General features: G+C 43.2%; 1 protein-coding gene across 1 annotated transcript; it reads right to left on the bottom strand.

Moving 5' to 3' along the window:
• Positions 1-8,934: 8,934 nt before the first annotated feature.
• On the bottom strand, positions 8,935-18,842 carry FAM111B (FAM111 trypsin like peptidase B). Its single transcript, XM_047693092.1, has 3 exons — positions 18,711-18,842; positions 17,722-17,888; positions 8,935-11,150 (listed from the first exon to the last, which is right to left on the bottom strand). The coding sequence occupies exons 2-3, from the start codon at positions 17,800-17,802 to the stop codon at positions 9,033-9,035; spliced, it is 2,199 nt and encodes a 732-aa protein (XP_047549048.1). The 5' UTR covers positions 17,803-17,888; positions 18,711-18,842; the 3' UTR covers positions 8,935-9,032.
• Between the last annotated feature and the right edge of the window lie 1,769 nt (positions 18,843-20,611).

Genomic DNA, 20,611 nt, shown 5'->3' with positions numbered 1-20,611 from the left:
GCAGAGACTCCAAGGGGGAGGTGGCCTGCACACGGGGCTCATCCTTTCTCCGGGAAGAGCGGTATCCGTCGCAGTCCGCGCAGTCGTGGCCACAGGCCAGAGCTCCTCGGCGTTGGGTACGCGCAGGGGCCGCGTGCTGGAGTGCCCTCCGTCCTTCCTCCTAAAGAACTACGGAGAAACCCGCCGCTGGTCTTGCCTGGGCGGGCCCGAGCCCCAGGGACAGACGTTTCCTAACCACCGTCCTCAGTACCCCTCCTGAGACTCGCACTTCCAAGGCGCGCCGTTTTACTTAAGGGCTTCCTGGCGTGGGCCGTCCTTTGCACCTCCGAAAACCGGACGGGGTAGGATGGGAACCTTCATTCATCACCTGTGGCTCGTTGGGATTGCGCTTGACACACCTGAGTCTCATTTAATCCTCACATTCACCGTTTGGGCGGTGGGTGTGACTTTGTCTCCATTTCATAGATTAGGAACCCTGTAAATTTGCTACTTGGAGGGAAAGACAGATGTACCCTAGGATTTTAGTCTTAGAGCCTTACAGCCTTTTAAGACGCTGCAAAGACTTTGGGCCCCTCTTAGTTCCTTCATTTGCAAACCAAAGAGGTTGGCCTAGATGAGCGATTCCCCAACTTTAGTGTCTATAAGAAATATTTAGGGCAGGCTTTTAAAAATGCAGATCTTGGGGCAGCTGGATGGCTCAGTCGGTTAAGCGTCTGCCTTCGGCTCAGGTCATGATCCCAGGGTCCTGGGATCCTCAGCAGGTTGCATCTTTTAAAAAACACCCTGGAGAGACTCCCGCTTAGAAGAAACTTCAAGTCAGTTGTGCATTGTCACACTTTGCCTGGAGGCGTGGTACGCACTCCACAGATTTTAAATCACAGCACCTCTGCGAAACAGGCACCATTTTTATCCCCCCATTTTGCGGAGGAGAGAGCTGGCCCCACTGCTTCAGGCTCTGGGACTGGCTTCCTTTCCATTGCTTGCTGGGGTTCCGTGACCCCACCGCGACTCCGCCCTTCGCCCCCTCAGCTCTGCCCCGCCCCGCTGTCCCCTTGTCCCGCCGTCCCCTTCTGTCCCTCCAGAATCCTCTCGCGGCGCCCGCGGCGCTGTTCAACTCGGAGCTGCGGGGCGCGAGATGAGCGCCGGCAGCACCCCTTCTTGGAAAGTCCCTGCGTGGGTAGCTGAGTTCCTAAGAGCCCCGCCCCGCGAGGGCGTTTCTTCACTGAGAGCGGAGTCCAGGCGCCGCCTGTAGGTGGCGCGAGAGGACGAGCCTGAGAGAAAGGGAAGGGGGCGGAGCCAGGGCGAGGATTGACATCCTTCCTGCCCAATAGCAGCACAATAGGGAGGCGGTTTGCCCAACCCTCCCTTCCCTGGGGCAGGAAACGGTTTTTCCTTCGCTGTGTGCTGGGCAAGCCCTAGACTTTTGCAGAAAGCTGAGAAGCTGCGGTTTGGACGCTCCCGCTCAAGTGGTCCTCCTAGATCCGGCTGTTGGCCTAAAGCTGCCAGAACTGAGGTTGGTTTGGCCTGCTGGGGCTGCGTTGCTGCCTCTTCAGTTTAGCATCGATCGACTTCACCTTGCTGGGAGTCAAGTGCCCTTTTCTCCATCATGATACCTTGGATTTATCGTAAACATGTAAAGGGATTCTTGGCATGGGGCTAAGTTGTCTGGTTTTGTTGTTGTTTTAGGGCCAGGAATTTCTGGCCCTGAAAAGGAGGGAGCAGACAGGATTTTAAAATATATTTTGTTACATATTTTTCTTTTGTTAATCAAGATATAACATATTAGGAATTTTGGTTCCTCACCCTTGGATTTTTTCTCAGGTCTTTTTATAGCAGCAACAACAGCAAAAGCGCACTGCAATTCTCTAGGGCTGATCGCAGCCACTTTCTGTTTCTGGAAGCCTGCCAGTTAATTTCTGTATCCAGCCTTTCCTCCTTCACTGGCAGTTGGCGAAGTGGTTGCACAACATCATGAGACTGACCAGAAGAATCCCTGGTCAGATTTCATTTTGAGGGTTTTTTAGTTCTACTTTAATTGTATAACTGACTTTCACAATCAACAAGAAAATAAACAAAACAAAACCCCGGCCAAAGCGAGCGTTCTGTGAAGGTAGATTAGCAAGTTTTCTCACCATGGAGGTGTGGACCAGGCTCCAATTTTCTCTTCTTAGCTGTCCTTTGCAGGGTTGAGTGAAGCCTGGGAGGACTAAGCAGCAAAGACTGAAGAGCTAGAGGAGCCGACCCTTGGGACCTCATCTTTAACTAATTTGTGTTGTTGGAAATTACCTGTTGCGGTAGAGGTCCCGTGAATATGCTATAGGGTAGCCTTTACTCATTTCTCATTGACCTGTGTCTAAGAACTATAAATCTAGATTCTTTTAAAAAAGTGTATCCAAAAAATAATAATAATAAAAAAATAAAAATAAAAAAGTGTATCCACTCTTTTTGGAGTTACTAGAACTTTAAGTGTGTGCTAAAGAACAGTGTAAGCACTGGGGATACAAAGAAGAATGTAACATTGTCCTAATCATCAAATAAGTTACAATCTAGTACATGAAAAAGGTAAAAAGAGAGTTACAACTGGTGTGCTGTAACACAGAAATGAGGAAAGGGAGTGGTGGCATAGAGAGGGCTTTAGGGATGCCAGCACCCAGGGGTGACACGAGCTATATATCCCAAGTTTAGATGTGCTTGTTGTGGCAAAGTCCCAGGGTCTCTGCGTCTGACTCCTCCACATCCCAGTGATAAGCTTTACCGAAAATTTCGGTGGAAAACACATCTTACTATAAGAACTTAGAACCACCTCTTGTCTGGGCTGGTTGGACCCACCTTTGGTTCAAAGGGATGCGGCAGGATCAAGTGGCAGGCAAGTTCAGTGGTGGCATATGCTTTGCCTCCCAGGATTTCCACTGAGAGAGGCAGACTTCCTTTGCATGCTATTTAAAAAAATATACATTTGAGGATCTGATTCCCCCAACTGGAGCTCCTGTGACAATTTTTTTTTAAAGATTTAATTTATTTATTTGACAGAGAGAGAGAGAGAGAGATCACAAGCAGGCAGAGAGGCAGGTAGAGAGAGGGCGGGGGAAGCAGGCTCCCTGCCGAGCAGAGAGCCTGATGTGGGGCTCGATCCCACTACTCTGGGATCATGACCTGAGCCGAAGGCAGAGGCTTAACCCACTGAGCCACCCAGGTGCCCCTCCTGTGACAATTTTTATTAGACATTTAATTACAGCAACAGGATCAGATCTGAAATCTTTATGTGTGTGGTGTAGCAAGAGGCATTGTGGGTTCCCAGGATTTGACAAGAGGTCCCACAGCTTTGTGGACATGTCTAAGGATATCCTTTTGGTTACAGTTATACGTAACCCTTGTTGCATAATTCCTTCTTTCAATTTCAGTAAATACCAAACAGGAAATGTCAGTCCCCATGGTGGTCTGGTAGAGAAAGGATGAGTCAAATGCTTAGAATAGAACTTAACTCCCCATTATTCAGATAATAATTAAGAAAGAAGGTATGTCTCTCAAATAAACATGTTGGGCCCTTCAATTGGTGTATAAGTAAATAATCATAATACATTTCTCATGTTAGTATTGGATAGAAGAATATGGTCACATTCTTTTCATTAAGTCTACATCTTGGCCATCTTTCTTAATCTATGTCACCAATATAAGTCCCTTTCCTTCTCTTTAGAAGTTCAAGATTTCATTTTTACATAGCAAATTTTGTCTTGTAGAAAAAAATACAAGACTCAGGATGATATAACCTTCCTCCAAAGAGACTTTACAATTCATTCTGGGGGATGGCTGGACTGGCATCCCTAGTAATCTCCAGTCACCTTAACCTAATTTGGACTGAGGTGATTTCAAACTGACTTGTATCCCTGTGAAGGCTGAGACAATATCTGGAACATTTTTATTTATGAATGCAACACTTTGCATTCCAAATCCTGTGTTTACCAGAACCCCTACTACTTGATAGGCCTTAAGCTCTAATTCTTGTGCCTTCTCAGCTTCATGATTGTCTTCAAATGTCTGGTCAGCTTCTCAGCCTCCCAGTCATCTCTGGAACTGGCAGGTGCCTCTAAGGTAAAATCAGTACTAACTACAGAACTGACCTGTTTGGGCTTCCCTCCTCACTGGGATATTGGCCCTGTACTTCGGTAGAATACTGCTTTGGTAGCTTCTTTGGCTACAGCTTTGATGCCTTCACAGAGGCATTTCCTATTTTCAGTCTAGATTTTTCTTGTTGTTCAGTGTGCCTCTATGTGTGTGGGGGCGGGGGGGGCGTGGGAGAGTTGGTCTGAAATATCTATCTCATCTTTACTAGAACTCTGAGATTGATATTTTTATGTTACTGAATTCCAGTGGCAACTGCATATACAGATTTCCCTGTCCTGTTTGTGAAATTAAAGACATTTACAAAGGATAGGGAAGTTTCGTAGAATTGGTGTTATGGTATTTGGGAGGCTTCTAAGACATGGAAAATAGCAGCCCCTAAACTTGAGTGACACACCTTTTTGCTGCTTCTCTTTTGTCTTCTGGGTGAGAGAAAGATGACGTTTCGCTCATGGCCTATGTCTCACTGTAGAGGTCCTGCTCCCATATGTATTAGAGTTCTTCAGAGGAACAGAATCCATAAACATATATAAAATAATATGATTTATTATAGGCAGTTGATTCATGTGCTTATGGATGCTGGAAAGTTCCAGGATCTTCTAGGTGAGCTAGCAAAATGGAATCCCAGAAAAGCTGCTGGTGAAGTTCTAATTTGAGTCTGAAAGTCTGAGAACCAGGCAAGCTTGAGACCCAAAAAGAGCCAATGTTTCAGTTCAAGTACAAAGACAGGAAAAAGTCAATGTCCCAATTCAAAGACAGCCATACAGGAAGCATACCTTGTTAATTGGGGGTCTCCCAAATAAATCTGTTCTATTCAGGCTTTCAACTGACTGGATGAGGCCCTCCCACATTAGGGAGAACAAACAGCTTTCTTCAGTCTCCAATTTAAATGTTAATCTCATTAAAAAAAATACCCTCCCAGAAACACCTAGAATAATATTTGACCAAGTATCTGGTCACCTTGTGGCTGAGTCAAGTCGATAATAACATTAACCTTCATACGAGAATTAAACTTACTATGATCTGAGGGTGACTTGCAGAAGGCATGGGAAAAGTTTTTTACAAAGAGAATTTTCAAGAGTTGCTAAACTTTGCCACCCACAACCAGGGAATTTTGTGGGAGTGCATTTTAAAGGTTGATGAATGAGGATGGAAAATGATTTCTGCTCAGTTCCTGGAAGTGGTGAGTTCCTATGACATTCAATTCAGTGCTCAGTTATAGAAAGCTAGTGGGAGTTATCCTGAATCTCATGATGCTAAGGGATATGAGGACCAGATATTGGCCCACAGTAAATGTAAGGCCAGACTTTCCTTAGAATCACCTAGGAAGTATTCTTGGCAAAAAGTCCAAACTGAATATAATTGAGCCTCTAGATTTAACCACCACTTACTGGAAATACAGGGACTCCAACTATACATTAAATGACACCACGAGGATGGAATTTCAAGGTGCAGAATGTGGAATATTCTACAGAACAAGTACGATCCACTTTACTCAATAAATACATGTCAGGAAAAGATAAAGGGGGAATTTATACATTAAAAGGGACTGAAGAGACTCCTACGGACCAAATGTAATGTATAGACTGGATTCTGATTCGAATGTTCCAGACGTAAAAGAAATGAAAATTAACAGCAAATTTATCACCTCACCATGGAACATGTTCCAGATTGCTCCTAGAAGTTAGGGAAAGCTATACACTGACTGAAATTATCTTTAAATTTCTGGAAGCTTGTACTATGTTTTCTAAAAAATGCTGCTTAATGGCCACAGTCGCCAAACTGTGGAAAGAACCAAGATGCCCTTCAACGGATGAATGGATAAGGAAGATGTGGTCCATATGCACTATGCAGTATTATGCCTCCATCAGGAAGGATGAATACCCAACTTTGGAGCAACATGGACGGGACTGGAAGAGATTATGCTGAGTGAAATAAGTCAAGCAGAGAGAGTCAATGATCATATGGTTTCACTTATTTGTGGAGCCTAACAAATAGCATGGAGGACAAAGGGAGTTAGAGAGGAGAAGGGAGTTGAGGGAAATTGGAAGGGGAGGTGAACCATGAGAGACTATGGACTCTGAAAAACAATCTGAGGGTTTTGAAGGGGCGGGGGGTGGGAGGTTGGGGGAACCAGGTGGTGGGTATCGGAGAGGGCACGGATTGCATGGAGCACTGGGTGTGGTGCAAAAACAATGAATACTGTTACGCTGAAAATAAATTAAAAAATTAATAAAATCCTGCTTAACTTTTTGATTGTGGTAGTAATTACTCCAGTATATGTATATGTCAGAATTCATAGACTTATATACCAAAAGCGATGTATTTTACTATACATAAATCCTAAATTATTATAACTGGACTTTACAGAAAAAAAAAGAAATGGCCACAGAAAACAATAGAAAAGAACAACCTGAAGGACAAAACCCGAGGTTTTGAAGGACAAAGGTCAAGGCAATTCCAACTGCCATGAGCAGTGACCAACAACTGCAGGGACCTAAAATTGTGCTCCCTGTTAGAGCTGGGCACCCTGCACTTTCTGCCCAAGAGAATTTGATCACTGCTATGGGACAGTAACAGTTGTGTTTTCCATTCTCTTTTCTGAATTGAAATTTTACTTTAAGAGGTTGGATTTTGGCCATACTCTGCCACAGTCTATTGGGTGTGTGAGTAGGGTGAAAGGGAACAGGCAGATTCATCTCTGGCTATGAGGAGCTGCATCCAGACATGATGGGGAGACGTGCATGTCACCCAGAATTCTGGACTATCTTGGGGGTGGGGAAGTATGCTTTGTAAGTGGAAAGAAGAGTGTATGTAGATACCAGAGAGGCTAGAAGAGTGGGTTGACATGATAGTTCATCCAAAATCCATTTTCCCTTTATTCCAAAGCAAGAAAATTTAAGGCTGGGCATCTATCTGGTCATCCAGAAAAACACTACATTTCACAGCCTAACTCTCAGCTAAGTGAGCTACATAACCATGTTGTAGACAAGGGTTACCAGCAGCTGTGATATATGCATTTTCTAGATGGTGTTCTTAAGAAGAGGTATACTCCCCCTTTTGTACATTTTCATTCTACTCCTGGCTGTTGTGTAGGTGTGTTAGCCAGAGGTTTAGTGGTCATCTTTGACCTGACAGAGAAAACCTAACACCATCACACCCTGAAACTCCCACAACCACAGAGGGCTGTATCTTTACACTACCATGTGAGAAATAACCTCATTCTATTTTTCTTTTGAAATTTAGCAGTTGTTCCTGTTCCTTTCTAACACACATACAGATACAGAGTTTCTGAACCAACAATTTCTCTGAGATTTATGGCTTCGGCACAACTGAGAGGCGATCACATATTTGGACAATCAAAGGCTAGTTGGTAGGAAGAGTGTATCAGAGATCTGTGCGGGTAAAACAGTTTCAACTGAAGGGATTAATTGCTAGAACACTTTTAAAAGATGTATTTATTTGTGAGGGCAGGGAGGGACAGAGGGAGAGAATGTTTCAAGCTGAGCACAGAACCTGGCACAGGGCTCAATCCCCTAACCCATGAGATCATGACTGGAGCCAATGAAACTAAGAGTTGGATGCTTATACCAATGAGCCCCCCAGCTATCCTTAGAACATCTTTAGAATGACAAAAGCAGTGGGAGGGATTCAAAGGGCCAGCGCTGGAATGGAGTTCAAGAATTCACCCTCTTAGTTGGAAACCAGGGATCAGGAAGGTGGATGAGGAAGCTGTTAAAAATGCCTCTCCACACTATCAAAGTAAATGACCAGACACCGCAATATGGATATTTTAGCTGCTGCTACTGCTTGCAATCACTCTTCAAAACACATGAAGCTGAGGACTAGACACTGACACTTAATGGTGGCCAACACTACTCTCTCTAGACACTCATTTCTCTACGACATTGTTTGCCAGAAGAGAAAAGATGGTCTCCATCTTATTTCTATCTCCCAATAAGAGGCAAGTGCATCTATTTTAAAGAATCTGATTTACAATCTTAGCTGCAAATTAGAGATATTATTTATTTTCTTCAAATTTCTATTTAAATTCTAGTTAACATATAGTGTGCTATTAATTTCAGTAAAGTCTAGTGATTCATCACATACATACAGCACCCAGTGCTCAACAAGACAAGTGCCCTCCTCAATATTCATCACCCATTTAGCCCATCCCCCACCCATCTCCCTCCATCAACCCTCAGTTTATTCTTATGGTTTGTTTCCCTCTCTCTTCTTATTTTTCCCCCTTCCCCATACGTCCATCTGCTTTGTTTCTTAAATTCCACATGAATAAAATCATGGTATTTGTCGTTCTCAGACTTACTTTGCTTAGCATAATACACTTTAGCTCCATCCACATTGTTACAAATGACAAGATTTCATCATTTTGATGGCTGAGTAATATTCCACTGCAAATATATACCACATTTTCCATTTCTTTTTTTTTTTAAAGATTTTATTTATTTATTTGAGAGAGAGACAATGAGAGAGAGCTTGAGGGAAGAGAAGACCAGAGGGAGGAGCAGACTCCCCATGGAGCTGGGAGCCAGATGTCGGACACGATCCTGGAACTTGGAGATCATGACCTGAGCAGAAGGCAGTTGCTTAACCAACTGAGCCACCCAGGTGCCCCCACATCTTCCATTCATCAGCTGATGTACACCTGGGCTTTTACTGTAGTTTGGCTATTGTTAGCAATGCTGCTCGGGTTAACAATACACATCAGGGTATACATGACACTTGCTCAGCAGGGAGCCTGCTTCTTTTTCTGCCTCCAACTCCCCTGCTTGTGCTCTCTCTGACAAATTTTAAAAAAATAAAAATAAAAAGAATATTCATTACACTTTAAGGAAACAGCCCCCAATACTCTAAGCTATTGGCATATTTTCTTGAATAAAACATTTTTTTTCCTAGTGTTCCATGGGTACAGTCTGATGAGACTGAAACAACTCTTGTTTGTTACCATTTTCATTATGGTTCTCGTTGTTCTCTTCGATTAAGAATTTATACAACCTCTCATTCTTCTGTTTAACATCACAAAGAATTGAATACATAGAATAGCCAAATTCAATAATGGCATGTTCTTTACCTCCATGAGCATAAAAATGCCCAACAGTGTGCATAGCAACTAATTCACCAGATGTATTAAACACTGGGGAGCCAGAGGACCCACTGGAAAAACAGGTATCATAGCTAAGTGTGTCAGTGTTACAGACTTCTGGTAGAAAACTTCTTTGGGTGAACATAGAGAAAGCATTGTAAGTGGCAGCATGGGGTCCTACCACCTCATCTCGATGCTGTTCTGGGTACCTCTCTAACCGCTGATTTACAGGAACCACAGCACAGCCATCTATTTTCTTGACCTGGCCTTCTGGGTGACCAATTATATAAATCAAACCACTAGGCGGTGGAGAGAAAATTCGTCCAAACAGGCCTGGAGGAAATCCATTTCCATTTTTGCTTAGCTTTAAAATGGCATAATCTAGAGGTCCATCAGACACTTCAAACCATGGCTCAATGTTATACCAATCAACATTGTTAGGGCAGAACCTTTTATAATTAAAAGATACCTTTGCACATTTGCTTATTATATCTGGCCAAAACCTTGGATCTGTGCCTTTTCCCACCATAAAATGTATTACATGCCGACAGGTGAAAATATAATTATGATTGAAGACAAAGCAAGTAGCATTCCCTGTGATTCCATTATTGTCCCATGTCATGAACCCAACTGACTTACTAAGATGGAGAAGATCTTCACAGGTTGCAACTGAAATAGAATTTTCAGTCACTTTTCCAAAATACTTTTTATATACGTTGAACTGTTGAAAGCTTGTCAGTTTGGTTCTCCTCTGTTCATCCTTAAAATACTTTCTCATACGAAGTGCTTCCTCCTTCAAATTTGGGTATTGATCCATTATACTTTTGTCGAACGATTGGCAATTCTTTAGCCAGAGGTCAGTTGCTGTCCTTGGGATAGCTTGCTTAATAACATGCTGCATAACCACATGGGGCCTTTGCCTATGTCTTGAGTTATTCTTCCAGTATCTTCTGTTGAGACTATTACTATAATAATTCTTAATTCTAGAAATTGTGCGTCGTTTTTTACCTGCAATATCATATGCTAGATTCTGAGGTAGGACGATTTTTTCTCTGTTGGCCTCTACATCTTCAGTCTCCCCATCTGTCTCTGGTTCATGTTCTTTGATCTCAGACTGTATCTGATTCCAGGGACTGGTTTCATCATTGGCATTTTCATTCTGTTTAATTATTTTAGGGGCACCTTTACTGACACGTTTCTTAAAAATGTCCATTTCTAAGGTTTTTCCAGATACTTCATCCACCAGGGACTCTTTTCCATGAATTTTCTGATGACCTTCCCTTACTTCCCATTCAAATTCGTCAAGGTCACAACGAAATCGGCCATCCTTGATTAGAGCTTCTTTGATAGTCTCACCCTTTAAGGCATAGATACAAAGTGTACTTCCTTTTTCGTAAACTTCCTTGATCCTGAGAATCTTCTTTACATTCCTTCCAGCAGAAACCACATGAAAAAGAACGCATTCCATGTTCGGATTTTCACACTGGCGTAGTATCTGGTCATCTTCCAGGTCACTCTTTTTTGGACCAGGTGTTATATTAAAATGGGCATTTTCAGGTAGGCACTTGAGAGGCATTCCTAAATTTACATATCCACCTATTGTATTCTTTTCATAAACAAAGATGTTCTTATTAAGATGCTTCTCCATCCTTTTACTGAAATTGCCATTTGCTTTCAGGGCTGAGTAGATATTCTCTGTGAGTTTACCATGTGCTGTAAACACACTAAAGTCTGATTTCCCGGAGGGTTTATTCAACGAAAAAGTAAAAAAACATTTTTTATGGGTGTTCAGGTCTGGATTCTGAATTTCCACAGATGCTTCATGCTTGACTTCACTTTTTAGCTTAACGAGACTGCTACATTCTTTACTATCAGAGAGAGAGTGAGCGGCAGGTGGGCCAAGACGCGTCTGCGTCAAGACCGTATCCTTAAAAAAGGAAAGACCAAGAACTTAGTAAAAACCACCTTTAATAATAATGTCTCATGTTTTTCTACTTATAAAACTAATACATACTGTGAAGAAGAAGTGGATAATAACATGGATAATGAATAATGGAGAAAAAATACCAATCATTACTCTATCATCAGAGATAACCATTCTACATATTCTTTTATTTGTTTCTATGATTTTACAAGCACACAGAAATCTTATGTTCTTTAAATTGTGCTGTGCTGCATGAACTTCCTCTTTACTAAGCAACCTGCCACTGACATGTCATGAAATATATTTGTATTTAATGACATTATATGCCATTAAATAACCTCTGAAACAATTTGAGGGGCCACAGGATATGTCACTGTACAGTAATTTCTAATTCATTCTTCTATTGCTGGATACTTAAGACTGTTCCCCAGTTTTTACTACTCTAAATATGACAAACATTTCTATACATAAAACATTTTGTCGGAATGTCAGAAACAGAGTATTTCCCTAGGCCAGTTTCCCAGCTGTAGAAATACTGAGACTAAGGTTACAACGTACTTCACAACATCTATGCTGCCAAACTGCTTTCCAAGGAAATTGTATCAATTCCTCCTGCTCCTTCTCCACTTGCTGCCCCAAAAGACCGACCATATGGCTGACTCCTCCAAAGGATTTCAGTACTATTATCTTAGATGTCTGCCAATTGATAGATGAAATGCCATTTAATTTGACTGTTTTTAAAATCTGCATTACTTAATAGTAAAGATGGAGTTATTTAATGCACCTCTTGGACAGTTGAAACATCACCTTTCAAAAATTCCCAACAAATATCTGTTTAGTTCTACTCTGTATTTCTTTAAACAGCACTAAGGAGATACATGATATACTAAAATGACTGATAAATCCCAGGATGGGATAGATATACAAGAAAATACACATGGTCATATTCAAATAAATATATGTATTCAAAAACATACACACACAGAACCCGTTGGCAATAGTCTGGGAAAAAGCGTTGATAATCTGATGGCAACAGGAATGAAAACCAAGGATATAAGTGAAAAACATGACATCACAGGATTTGGTAGAACTTGGATGGGAATTCTTATGGACTCTCAAGGCTTGGACCTACTCTATATGAACCTTGGACTAAAGCTGAAGACAGTGAGGTCAGGAGGGATGGAGGGGCTCGGTTTATCTGGGAGGTCAGTGCTGCTGAATGAGCTCTGGTTTCAGGCACAGTGAGTTTCTTCCTCTCATGTTGCTTTCTTTTCCTTCCCATTTTCAGCTACTACTTACTTTCCAAATCTGTATCTGCAGCAATGTCCTCTCATTTGAATTTCAGATATTAATACGGCGTTTGGTCCTTGACATCTACCCCTGATACATCAGAGGCATTTCACCCTCAAGACTTTCCAAACTGAAGCCATAAACCTTACTCCCGATCCTTCTCTTCTTGCTGGGTTTCCTGAGTCTGTTAACAGGGTCACCATCCACTCAACCACCCAGGCTAGCACTCTGTGAAGCACACTCAGCTTCTTCCTTTATTTTAACTCTTATATACTATTTAGAAAAATTTGCAATATATGTTACGTGCAAAAGCAGTATAGGACATCTCCTGACAAACATCTCTGTATCTACGTCCCAGATTAAGAAATAGCATATTACAATTTATAAGAAGCTCCTCTTTTACCTTATATATCTCTCTCATTCTTAAAGACACTCATCCTGAATTTGTTTTATTTATTTATCTAACAGAGAGATAGAGAGAAAGAGTACAAGCAGGGGGAATAGCAGAGCCAGAGGGAGAAACAGACTCCCCACTAAGCAGGGAGCTTGATGTGGGGCTCGATTCCAGGACCCTGGGATCATGACTTGAGCCAAAGGCAGAAGCCTAAGCCACTGAGCCACCCAGGCACCCCCTTAATTTGTTTTAAACTGATAATTTGTTTACATTTCTTTAGGTACATAAATATATATTGTTAAAATAGAAGTACCACACTGTATGGTTGTGCCTTGTTTCAATTTTATGGAAAGACGTACTATTAAGTTTGTTTTACGATTTCTTTCACTACTTTTCTGAGACTAATTCTAACTGATGGAGTCTTACATCCACTTCTTTTTTTTTTTTTTAAAGATTTTATTCATTTATTTGACAGAGAAATAAAGAGCACAAGTAGGCAGAGCAGCAGGCAGAGGGGCGGGAGAAGCACGCTCTCGGCAGAGCTGGGAGCCGGATGCAGGACTCCATCCCAGGACCCTGGGATCATGGCCTGAGCCGAAGGCAGCTGCTTAACTGACTGAGCCACCCAGGTGCCCTCCCACATTCACTTCTACAGTTAAATAGAATGCATTGAAACAATTAACCGTGTATGCACATTTAGGTCATTTCCAGGTTCTTTTCTACTAAAAACAGTGGTTCCATTCTGCTGTGAATATCCTTGAATGTTGCCTGGTACACATGTGCAAGAATGTCACTCGGGGGTAGGAGTGAGACTCCTCCAATTTAGGATCTCTGAATACTTCCCTTTATTAAATACCACCGTATTATTTACAGAATAGTTGTACCACCTTGCATTTCCCCCAGTGGGTAGTAAGAATCTCCTTACATCTGCATCCTCGTCAAAAGACTGTACTGCCCAACTGTCGATGTTTGCCAACTTGTAGATGTGAAATGGCATCTTAATTAATTAGTTTAATTACTAATGGGAGTTAAACCTCTTTTCGTGCTTCTGCCTGTTCACATCTCTTGCCCATTTTTCTATTGGACTATTTATTTTCCTTTTGACTTTCAAAAATCCTTTCTATACTCCAGATACAACTTGTTTACTTATTATATATCTTAAACATATACTCTGAGTATTTGGCTTGCTTTTTCATTCTCATTAGGCATCATTCAAGATAAGAAAGCCTTAGTTTTCTGTTGTCAAGTTTATTAATCATTCTATGTCATAAGATTAACTTTCATGGAATTAATCTATTTTTTTTTTCTAAAAAGTGTAAAGGCTTGCTTTTTCTAGTCTAGTTTTTCATCTCAACTTCCTTTTTTTGTGTATTTTGTATATTCTTTTTACGTATTTACAATATTTTGTATATACATGTATATATGTATATATACATATGTATACATATATAAATATGTAAATACATATTTACAATATTTTGTATATTCTTTTTTTTTGTATATGGCCTGACGGAGGTTTCAGTCTTTTAAAAATTTTTGCTTCAGAGATAAATAATTTTCCCAGCACTAATATTGAATCATTCACCCTTTCTCCACTGATCATAACTGCCAGTTTTACCATATGAGAGTATAGGCTGAACTCTGCACCCCCCGCCCTAAAGTTCATATGTGGAATTCCTAATCCCCATTACCTCAGGATGTGACAGGGTTTTTGTAGTTAGTTTAGATGAGTTCATACTAGAGTAAGGTGGGTCCCTACTCTAATCTGACTCATGTCCTTAGAAAGAGGAGAAACTAGGACAGAGAGACAGACGTAAAAGAAAGACCATATGAAGAAGCACATGAGAAAGATGGCCACCCACAAGCCAAGGAGAGAGGTCTCTGATCATTCCCTCAGAGCTCACAGAAGCTGACAAGCATACTGACACCTTGACCTTGGGCTCTGAACCTCAAGAATCATGAGACAATAAATGTCTGATGTTTAAGGAACCCAGTTTGTGGTACTGTGTTACAGCAAACCTGATAAACTAATACAAAGACATTTTCATATATTTTATGGTTTGTCTCCATGCTCTCTGCTCTGTGCCAATGCTACAGTTTTCTACGTCTGGCCAAATACTCTCTTAATTAGTACAACCTTATAATAAGCATTCATATCTAATAGGAACATTCTCCTCACTTTACTCTTTATACTCATAAATGGCTATTGGATCTTTGTTCTTCCATTAACTTTTAGTCATCTTATTAAGTACCTCAAAAATACACTGTCACACTCCTAATTGAGATTATATTAAATCAATATGTGAATTTAAGATGAACTGACATCTTAAGTATGTTGAGCTTTCCTATTCCTAAGTATCTTATAGTTCAACATCAATTTAGATCTCTTTTCATTGTCTTCCAATAAATCTTATAATTTTTATCCAGAAAGATCTATAAGTCATTTCTTATATTTATTCTTGGGTAACTGATGGAGATGCCCAACATATCTACCCTACCCAGGATGTCAGACTCAGGTGAGGTGCACTCACTGTGAGTGAGGGTATGAATTATGTATTTTATATATTACATATTTTCATTACTTAACTTTAATTAAGTTGAAGTTAAATTTAAATAGCCACATGTAGGCTAGTGGCTATCATACTAAACAGTGTAGCCATAGGAATTTCAAGATGAATAATTTAGCCAAAATTTTAAGTTAAAACCTCCTCTTTAAAAATTCAAGGATAAAACCTGTACACACTTCTTGACATACAGAACGAAACCCAAATCCTTAAGCATGGAGTGTAAGGACTTAAAGGATACTGCTGCTCTTTTCCAAAAATCCACTGCACAGGGGCACCTGGGTGGCTCAGTCGGTTAAGCCTCTGCCTTCGGCTCAGGTCATGATCCCAGGGTCCTGGAATCGAGCCCCACATCAGGCTCTCAGCTCAGCGGGGAGCCTGCTTCCTCATCTCTCTCTCTCTGCCTGCCTCTCTGCCTACTTGTGATCTCTGTCTGTCAAATAAATAAATAAAATCTTTAAAAAAAATCCACTGCACAGCTCTGCCATTTTGCCACAACTATAAATGTCTACAGAAATGAATTCATGCCAGCTCGGAGACAGGCCTTGCTTGCTCAAGTGTCTCCTTGAGCCACATAGTTTGGTAGAGCAATGGTAGAAAGTTACATGCCAAAGGAATTTTTCTCAGCGTCCCAGGATGGACTCCTTATCTAAATGGCAGCGAATACAGGTATGCACTCTGAAATTACCGAAATTCTGTTGTCACCATGCAGAAAACCAGCCAGAGGGCAGCATGAAAAGCAGAGCGTAGTGATGGGAAACATAAATGGATCCTTGAAACAACCGCGTGGTGTTGCATTAAAGCTCAGCCCAGTTCTCTGTACTTTCCTGACACAGGGACCATGAATCCCTTTTCTTTTCTCATAGGGTTAAAAATTTCCCCTTTTGAAACAATACTATATAAGCTAAATAAATATTTCACCATAAGGAGTATCCAACTATAAGGGTATCTCAGATCAGTGTTTCTCAAATTTTAATTTGAGAAATTGTGAATCATCTGGGGATTGGGGTCTTGTTAAAATGCAGATCAGAGAGGTGTCATAAGCTCTCAGGCAAGATCAGTGTTGCTGGTGTGTGTAGATCACACTTGGCATAGCAAGGCCACAGACGTCCTGAACCTGGTGCAGCATTGTCCCGTGGAACTTTCCTCAGTGATGGAAATGTTCTACATCTGTTTGTCCAATATGGTGGCCATTACCAACACATGGCTACTGTGGACCTGAAATGTGGCTAGTGATTAGAAGAAATTAATCTTACATTTCATTTAATTCTAATTCAATGAACCCGCTTCATTATTTCACAATTAGAGGATTTTTTCCTGAGAAAGAAGTTCTGATTAAAATAAAGCCTACTGGAATCTTTCCCCAAACTATCTTCCCAGCATTATTAGTTACCACATTCTTGAATTCTTCCGTATCATCAAGTCTATCTAGACTGCTCCCAGATATGTCTTCATGTGTGTATGACTTGACTCAAACTATTCCCTCATGCTGGATACACTTCCCTGGTGAAATTCTATTCATCCTGTAAGATCTTTCTCAGATGAAACTGCCTTAATTTCTTGAGTGTGAATGAGGCGTTTTCCTCTCTGCACTCCAAAACACTTGTTTGTATCTTGAGTCAGTATTATCATTTTGCATATTTTGTGTTGGCCAAAAACCAACTCTGAAGTCTGACTGCCTGAATTCAAATCCTCACCATCAAGTTCATCATTTTTGCAACTTTAAGAAAGGTGGGTTTCAGTTTCTTCAATTTTGAAAAAGGGACGATGACAATATCTATTGTTTTATTAAATGTTGAATGAGATAATCCACAAGAAGTTGTGAGAATAATTTCAGGTACACACTAATTTCTCAATACGTAGTAACTGTATTATTTTGGCCTATCTGTCCTTCTGGTATCAAGCGTCTATAGTGTTTTTTAGTCATCTGGTTGTCTAAAAAGGCACACTTTGCACTGCTAATTCATATACTATCATCTGGTTTTGCACAAGCACTTATAGATGTGATCTCCCAAATATACTTTCCACAACAAAGAGGAAGGGCTTCTAACCACCATTCTTTATCTGCTTATCCTTTACCAGGATCCTAATACTGTGCTATGGTTAGAATACGCTGAGTTGTTAAAAAGGAGACATACCAGGGCGCCTGGGTGGCTCAGTGGGTTAAAGCCTCTGCCTTCGGCTCGGGTCACGATCTCGGGGTCCTGGGATCGAGCCCCGAGTCAGTCTCTCTGCTCAGCAGGGAGCCTGCTTCCCTTCCTCTCTCTCTGCCTACTTGTGATCTCTGTCAAATAGATAAAATCTTAAAAAAAAAAAGGAGACATACCTTTGAATCTTCAGGTCTGCTACTCCCGCCATTTTCTGTAGCAGTGAATGACTTGTTCTCTTCAGGCTTCATGGAGTTCATGATGACTTCTAAGGAAGTATGACTCACTTCTGTTGGTGGCCAAGTCAGAGAAACAAGAAGTGGATTTCCTCCCCCACTTGTAATGACTAAGAACAAAAGAAAAACAGGGTACGTGAAACAACTTTCAAACACTGGGTTCCAGGTAGTGCAGAACAGTGATCTCCCATCCCTCAGAGAGAGAAATCAAATGAGGTAATCCCTATGAACATCTAGCTTTCCGCCTGGGGAATATTTCCAGACCATATCTCAGGGAAGGGAAACAAGACGGGCAGTTTCCTTGAGTTGAGAAGACACGTTCAGGATCATGGGAGGCCTCAGTGGCTAGAGTTTGTGGGGCAGACTACCAGAGAGAAGACAGCTACAGCTACACACAGAATCGGAGATCTACAAGTGGGTACCCCTTGAAATCTCAGTTGAATATCGGTCGGTCCACACATGTGAGGAAGCTACTGGAAGCCAGGGGAAGAACCAGCTAAAGGAAAAGCCTAACAGTTCTGAGGCTCACACAGGCCTGAGAAGAGTTCTGTGAATTACCCCTCTGGGCTTGTTAAAAAGGAAGATATCGGACCCTACCCTCAAAGATCATGATTCAGTGACTCTGGGCAGCTGTCACGCTGTTGGACCTGCCCCATCCCCCATTCTCTCCCGTCCGGATGCCCAGGCACACAGCAGGGTAGCTGAAACAGCTTCCTAGCTGATCTCCAAGTGTCTTTCCAGGAGGAAAAGTCTTGATCTTTGAGGCGGGGGGGGGGGGGGGGGGGGGGCGAAAAGGGGGTTCCCACAATGGGAGGCTGCTTATCCCTTACCCCCAAAACCTCTTGGCTCAGGACCAAGGTCCTTTGCCTAGTGCTCTTCACAACCGCCCTCTAAGAACTCCACGTCCGACTGAGGACCCAAGCACCACTCACAGATGCGTCGAGAGTGCCCACGCAGCCGGTGACCGCTGTCCCGGGATTCGCAAGAGCTGAGAAGATGGGGCTGGGCCGGCTTCCTGCAGGAACTCTTCCTCGGGGAAAGTAGAAGTGAGCTTTCCGCGGCTCTCGATCAGGCATCTGACGGCGAGGGGGCGGTGTCTGCTCTCATTGGCCAGGAACACAGCCACTTCGGGAACCCATGGGCCGAGTCTGGCCACCGAGGGGGCGGGCGGTAGAGGCTGGGAGTGGACCCCATTCCGCGAGTTGGTGAGTCCCGGGGCAGGGAAGATTCCGGGAAAGAGCCCGGGCGCGCGCCAGCAGCCTGTTGATGCGGCTCGGCCCCGCGCACGCACGCAGTCCGCACGGTGTCCCCGGGCCAGCATCCTGATACGGGATCGATTGCGCAGTCTTCTCCCGCCCTCCCGCCTCCGCGCCTCTGCCGTCGGGCGCCGAGCTGGGCGAGCGGAGTGGGAGGAGCAGGTGATTTCCGCTCTGGCGCGGCGGACTCCACGACGGGTCCGCGGGGTGGGAGTGTGCGCCCGCGTCTGGAGCGGCGGGGCTAACGTTCGGCCTGCGGGTGGCGGTGGCGCGAGGATCGTGCCGGGCGGGACTTGGCGGCAGCTGCCGAGCTGGTACCTTCGTGTGTCCAGCGGACAAAAGGGCCCAAAGCAGGCAGTAGAGCTCCTGTGGTCCGTGTAGTGGACTCGGAGCCCCCAGCAAAAGAACCAGCCTCGCGCAGAGGCTACTGCACTCATTCAGGCCAAAGCCGGAGGCCCAGGGACCTGAACTTCTCCCTAAGTCTCCAACATCTGTGACTTGCGGGAGTCTTATTTATCAAGGACCTCTTCGAGGGAAATCCCCCCAGCGGGGACCCAGGGACCCGCTGCATTTAGGGTTCTGGGGCCTGAGGGTGGTTGATCACTTTAGTTCAGCCCCTATTCCCAGCGGGCGGTGTTTTGTAGTTGATTTGAGTCTCATGCGATCTTCGCAGTCACCGCTGGAGTTAGGTTGGCTTTTGCACCCATTTCACAGATTAGGAACAGGATAGTTTGCCTAAAACCTAGTTGGGGGTGTGGGGCACTGGAGGAGTTTAGAGTGGAACAGTGTCTTGCAGGGAGACCTTGGGCAAGTTCACTCCCCTCTTGGGGGTCTTGATTCCCTATTTGTAACTTTAACCGGCCTGCCCCTTTGTGATTCCCCTTCCATTCGTGTCCCAACTTTTCATTTGGGTGGCTTTAAAAACCGCCGAAACTCAGACCAGGTCTTCGCAAAGCGTATGATGCATCATCGAAGTTTATGATGGTCAGCTTGTCGAAACACTTCTCAGCTGCCTCGGTGGAGATGCTGACTCGCTAAGGCTCGAGTGGCTCGGTGACGTTCATTTCCCAAGAGGTGATGCCAGTGCTGCTGGTGGCCATCTCTAAAGCCAACCGTTACTTTCACTGACCCAAATGTACTCTGGATATTTACAGATACTAACTAGTTTTATCCTTTATCCAGTCATAGGAGGCCGCTACCATTATCCCCATTTTAAAGGATAGACATAGAGAGACATCAAGCAATTGTCCTAAAGACAAACAGCTATTTGCAAAGCAAAGATTAAGACCCAAGCAGGCAGGCACGGTGTCCTTAGCCCCCTACCACTGCTTTTCTGTTTTCTTTCTATCAGCTTCCAGAACCCGAGCCCTTCCCAGCACTTTCTGGCCCCTGCTTCCCTCCAGCCCCGCTCTCCATGGCCCTCGCTTTTACCTGTGTGGCCCTCCCTTTGCGCCCGCTGGCTTTCGTAGGGGCAGGTCCTGGTGACGCGGTCTGCACAGGCAGTCCCCTTGCAGAACCGCCCAGGCAGGCGAGTATTCCCCCACAGCAGCGGTTGGATACTCACTCGCAGGCGCAAA

Source organism: Lutra lutra, chromosome 10, assembly GCF_902655055.1.
Source record: "Lutra lutra chromosome 10, mLutLut1.2, whole genome shotgun sequence".
NCBI lineage: Eukaryota > Metazoa > Chordata > Mammalia > Carnivora > Mustelidae > Lutra > Lutra lutra.
The sequence above is the reverse complement of the archived record's forward strand: the minus strand, read 5'-3'. Positions and strand labels throughout refer to the sequence as shown.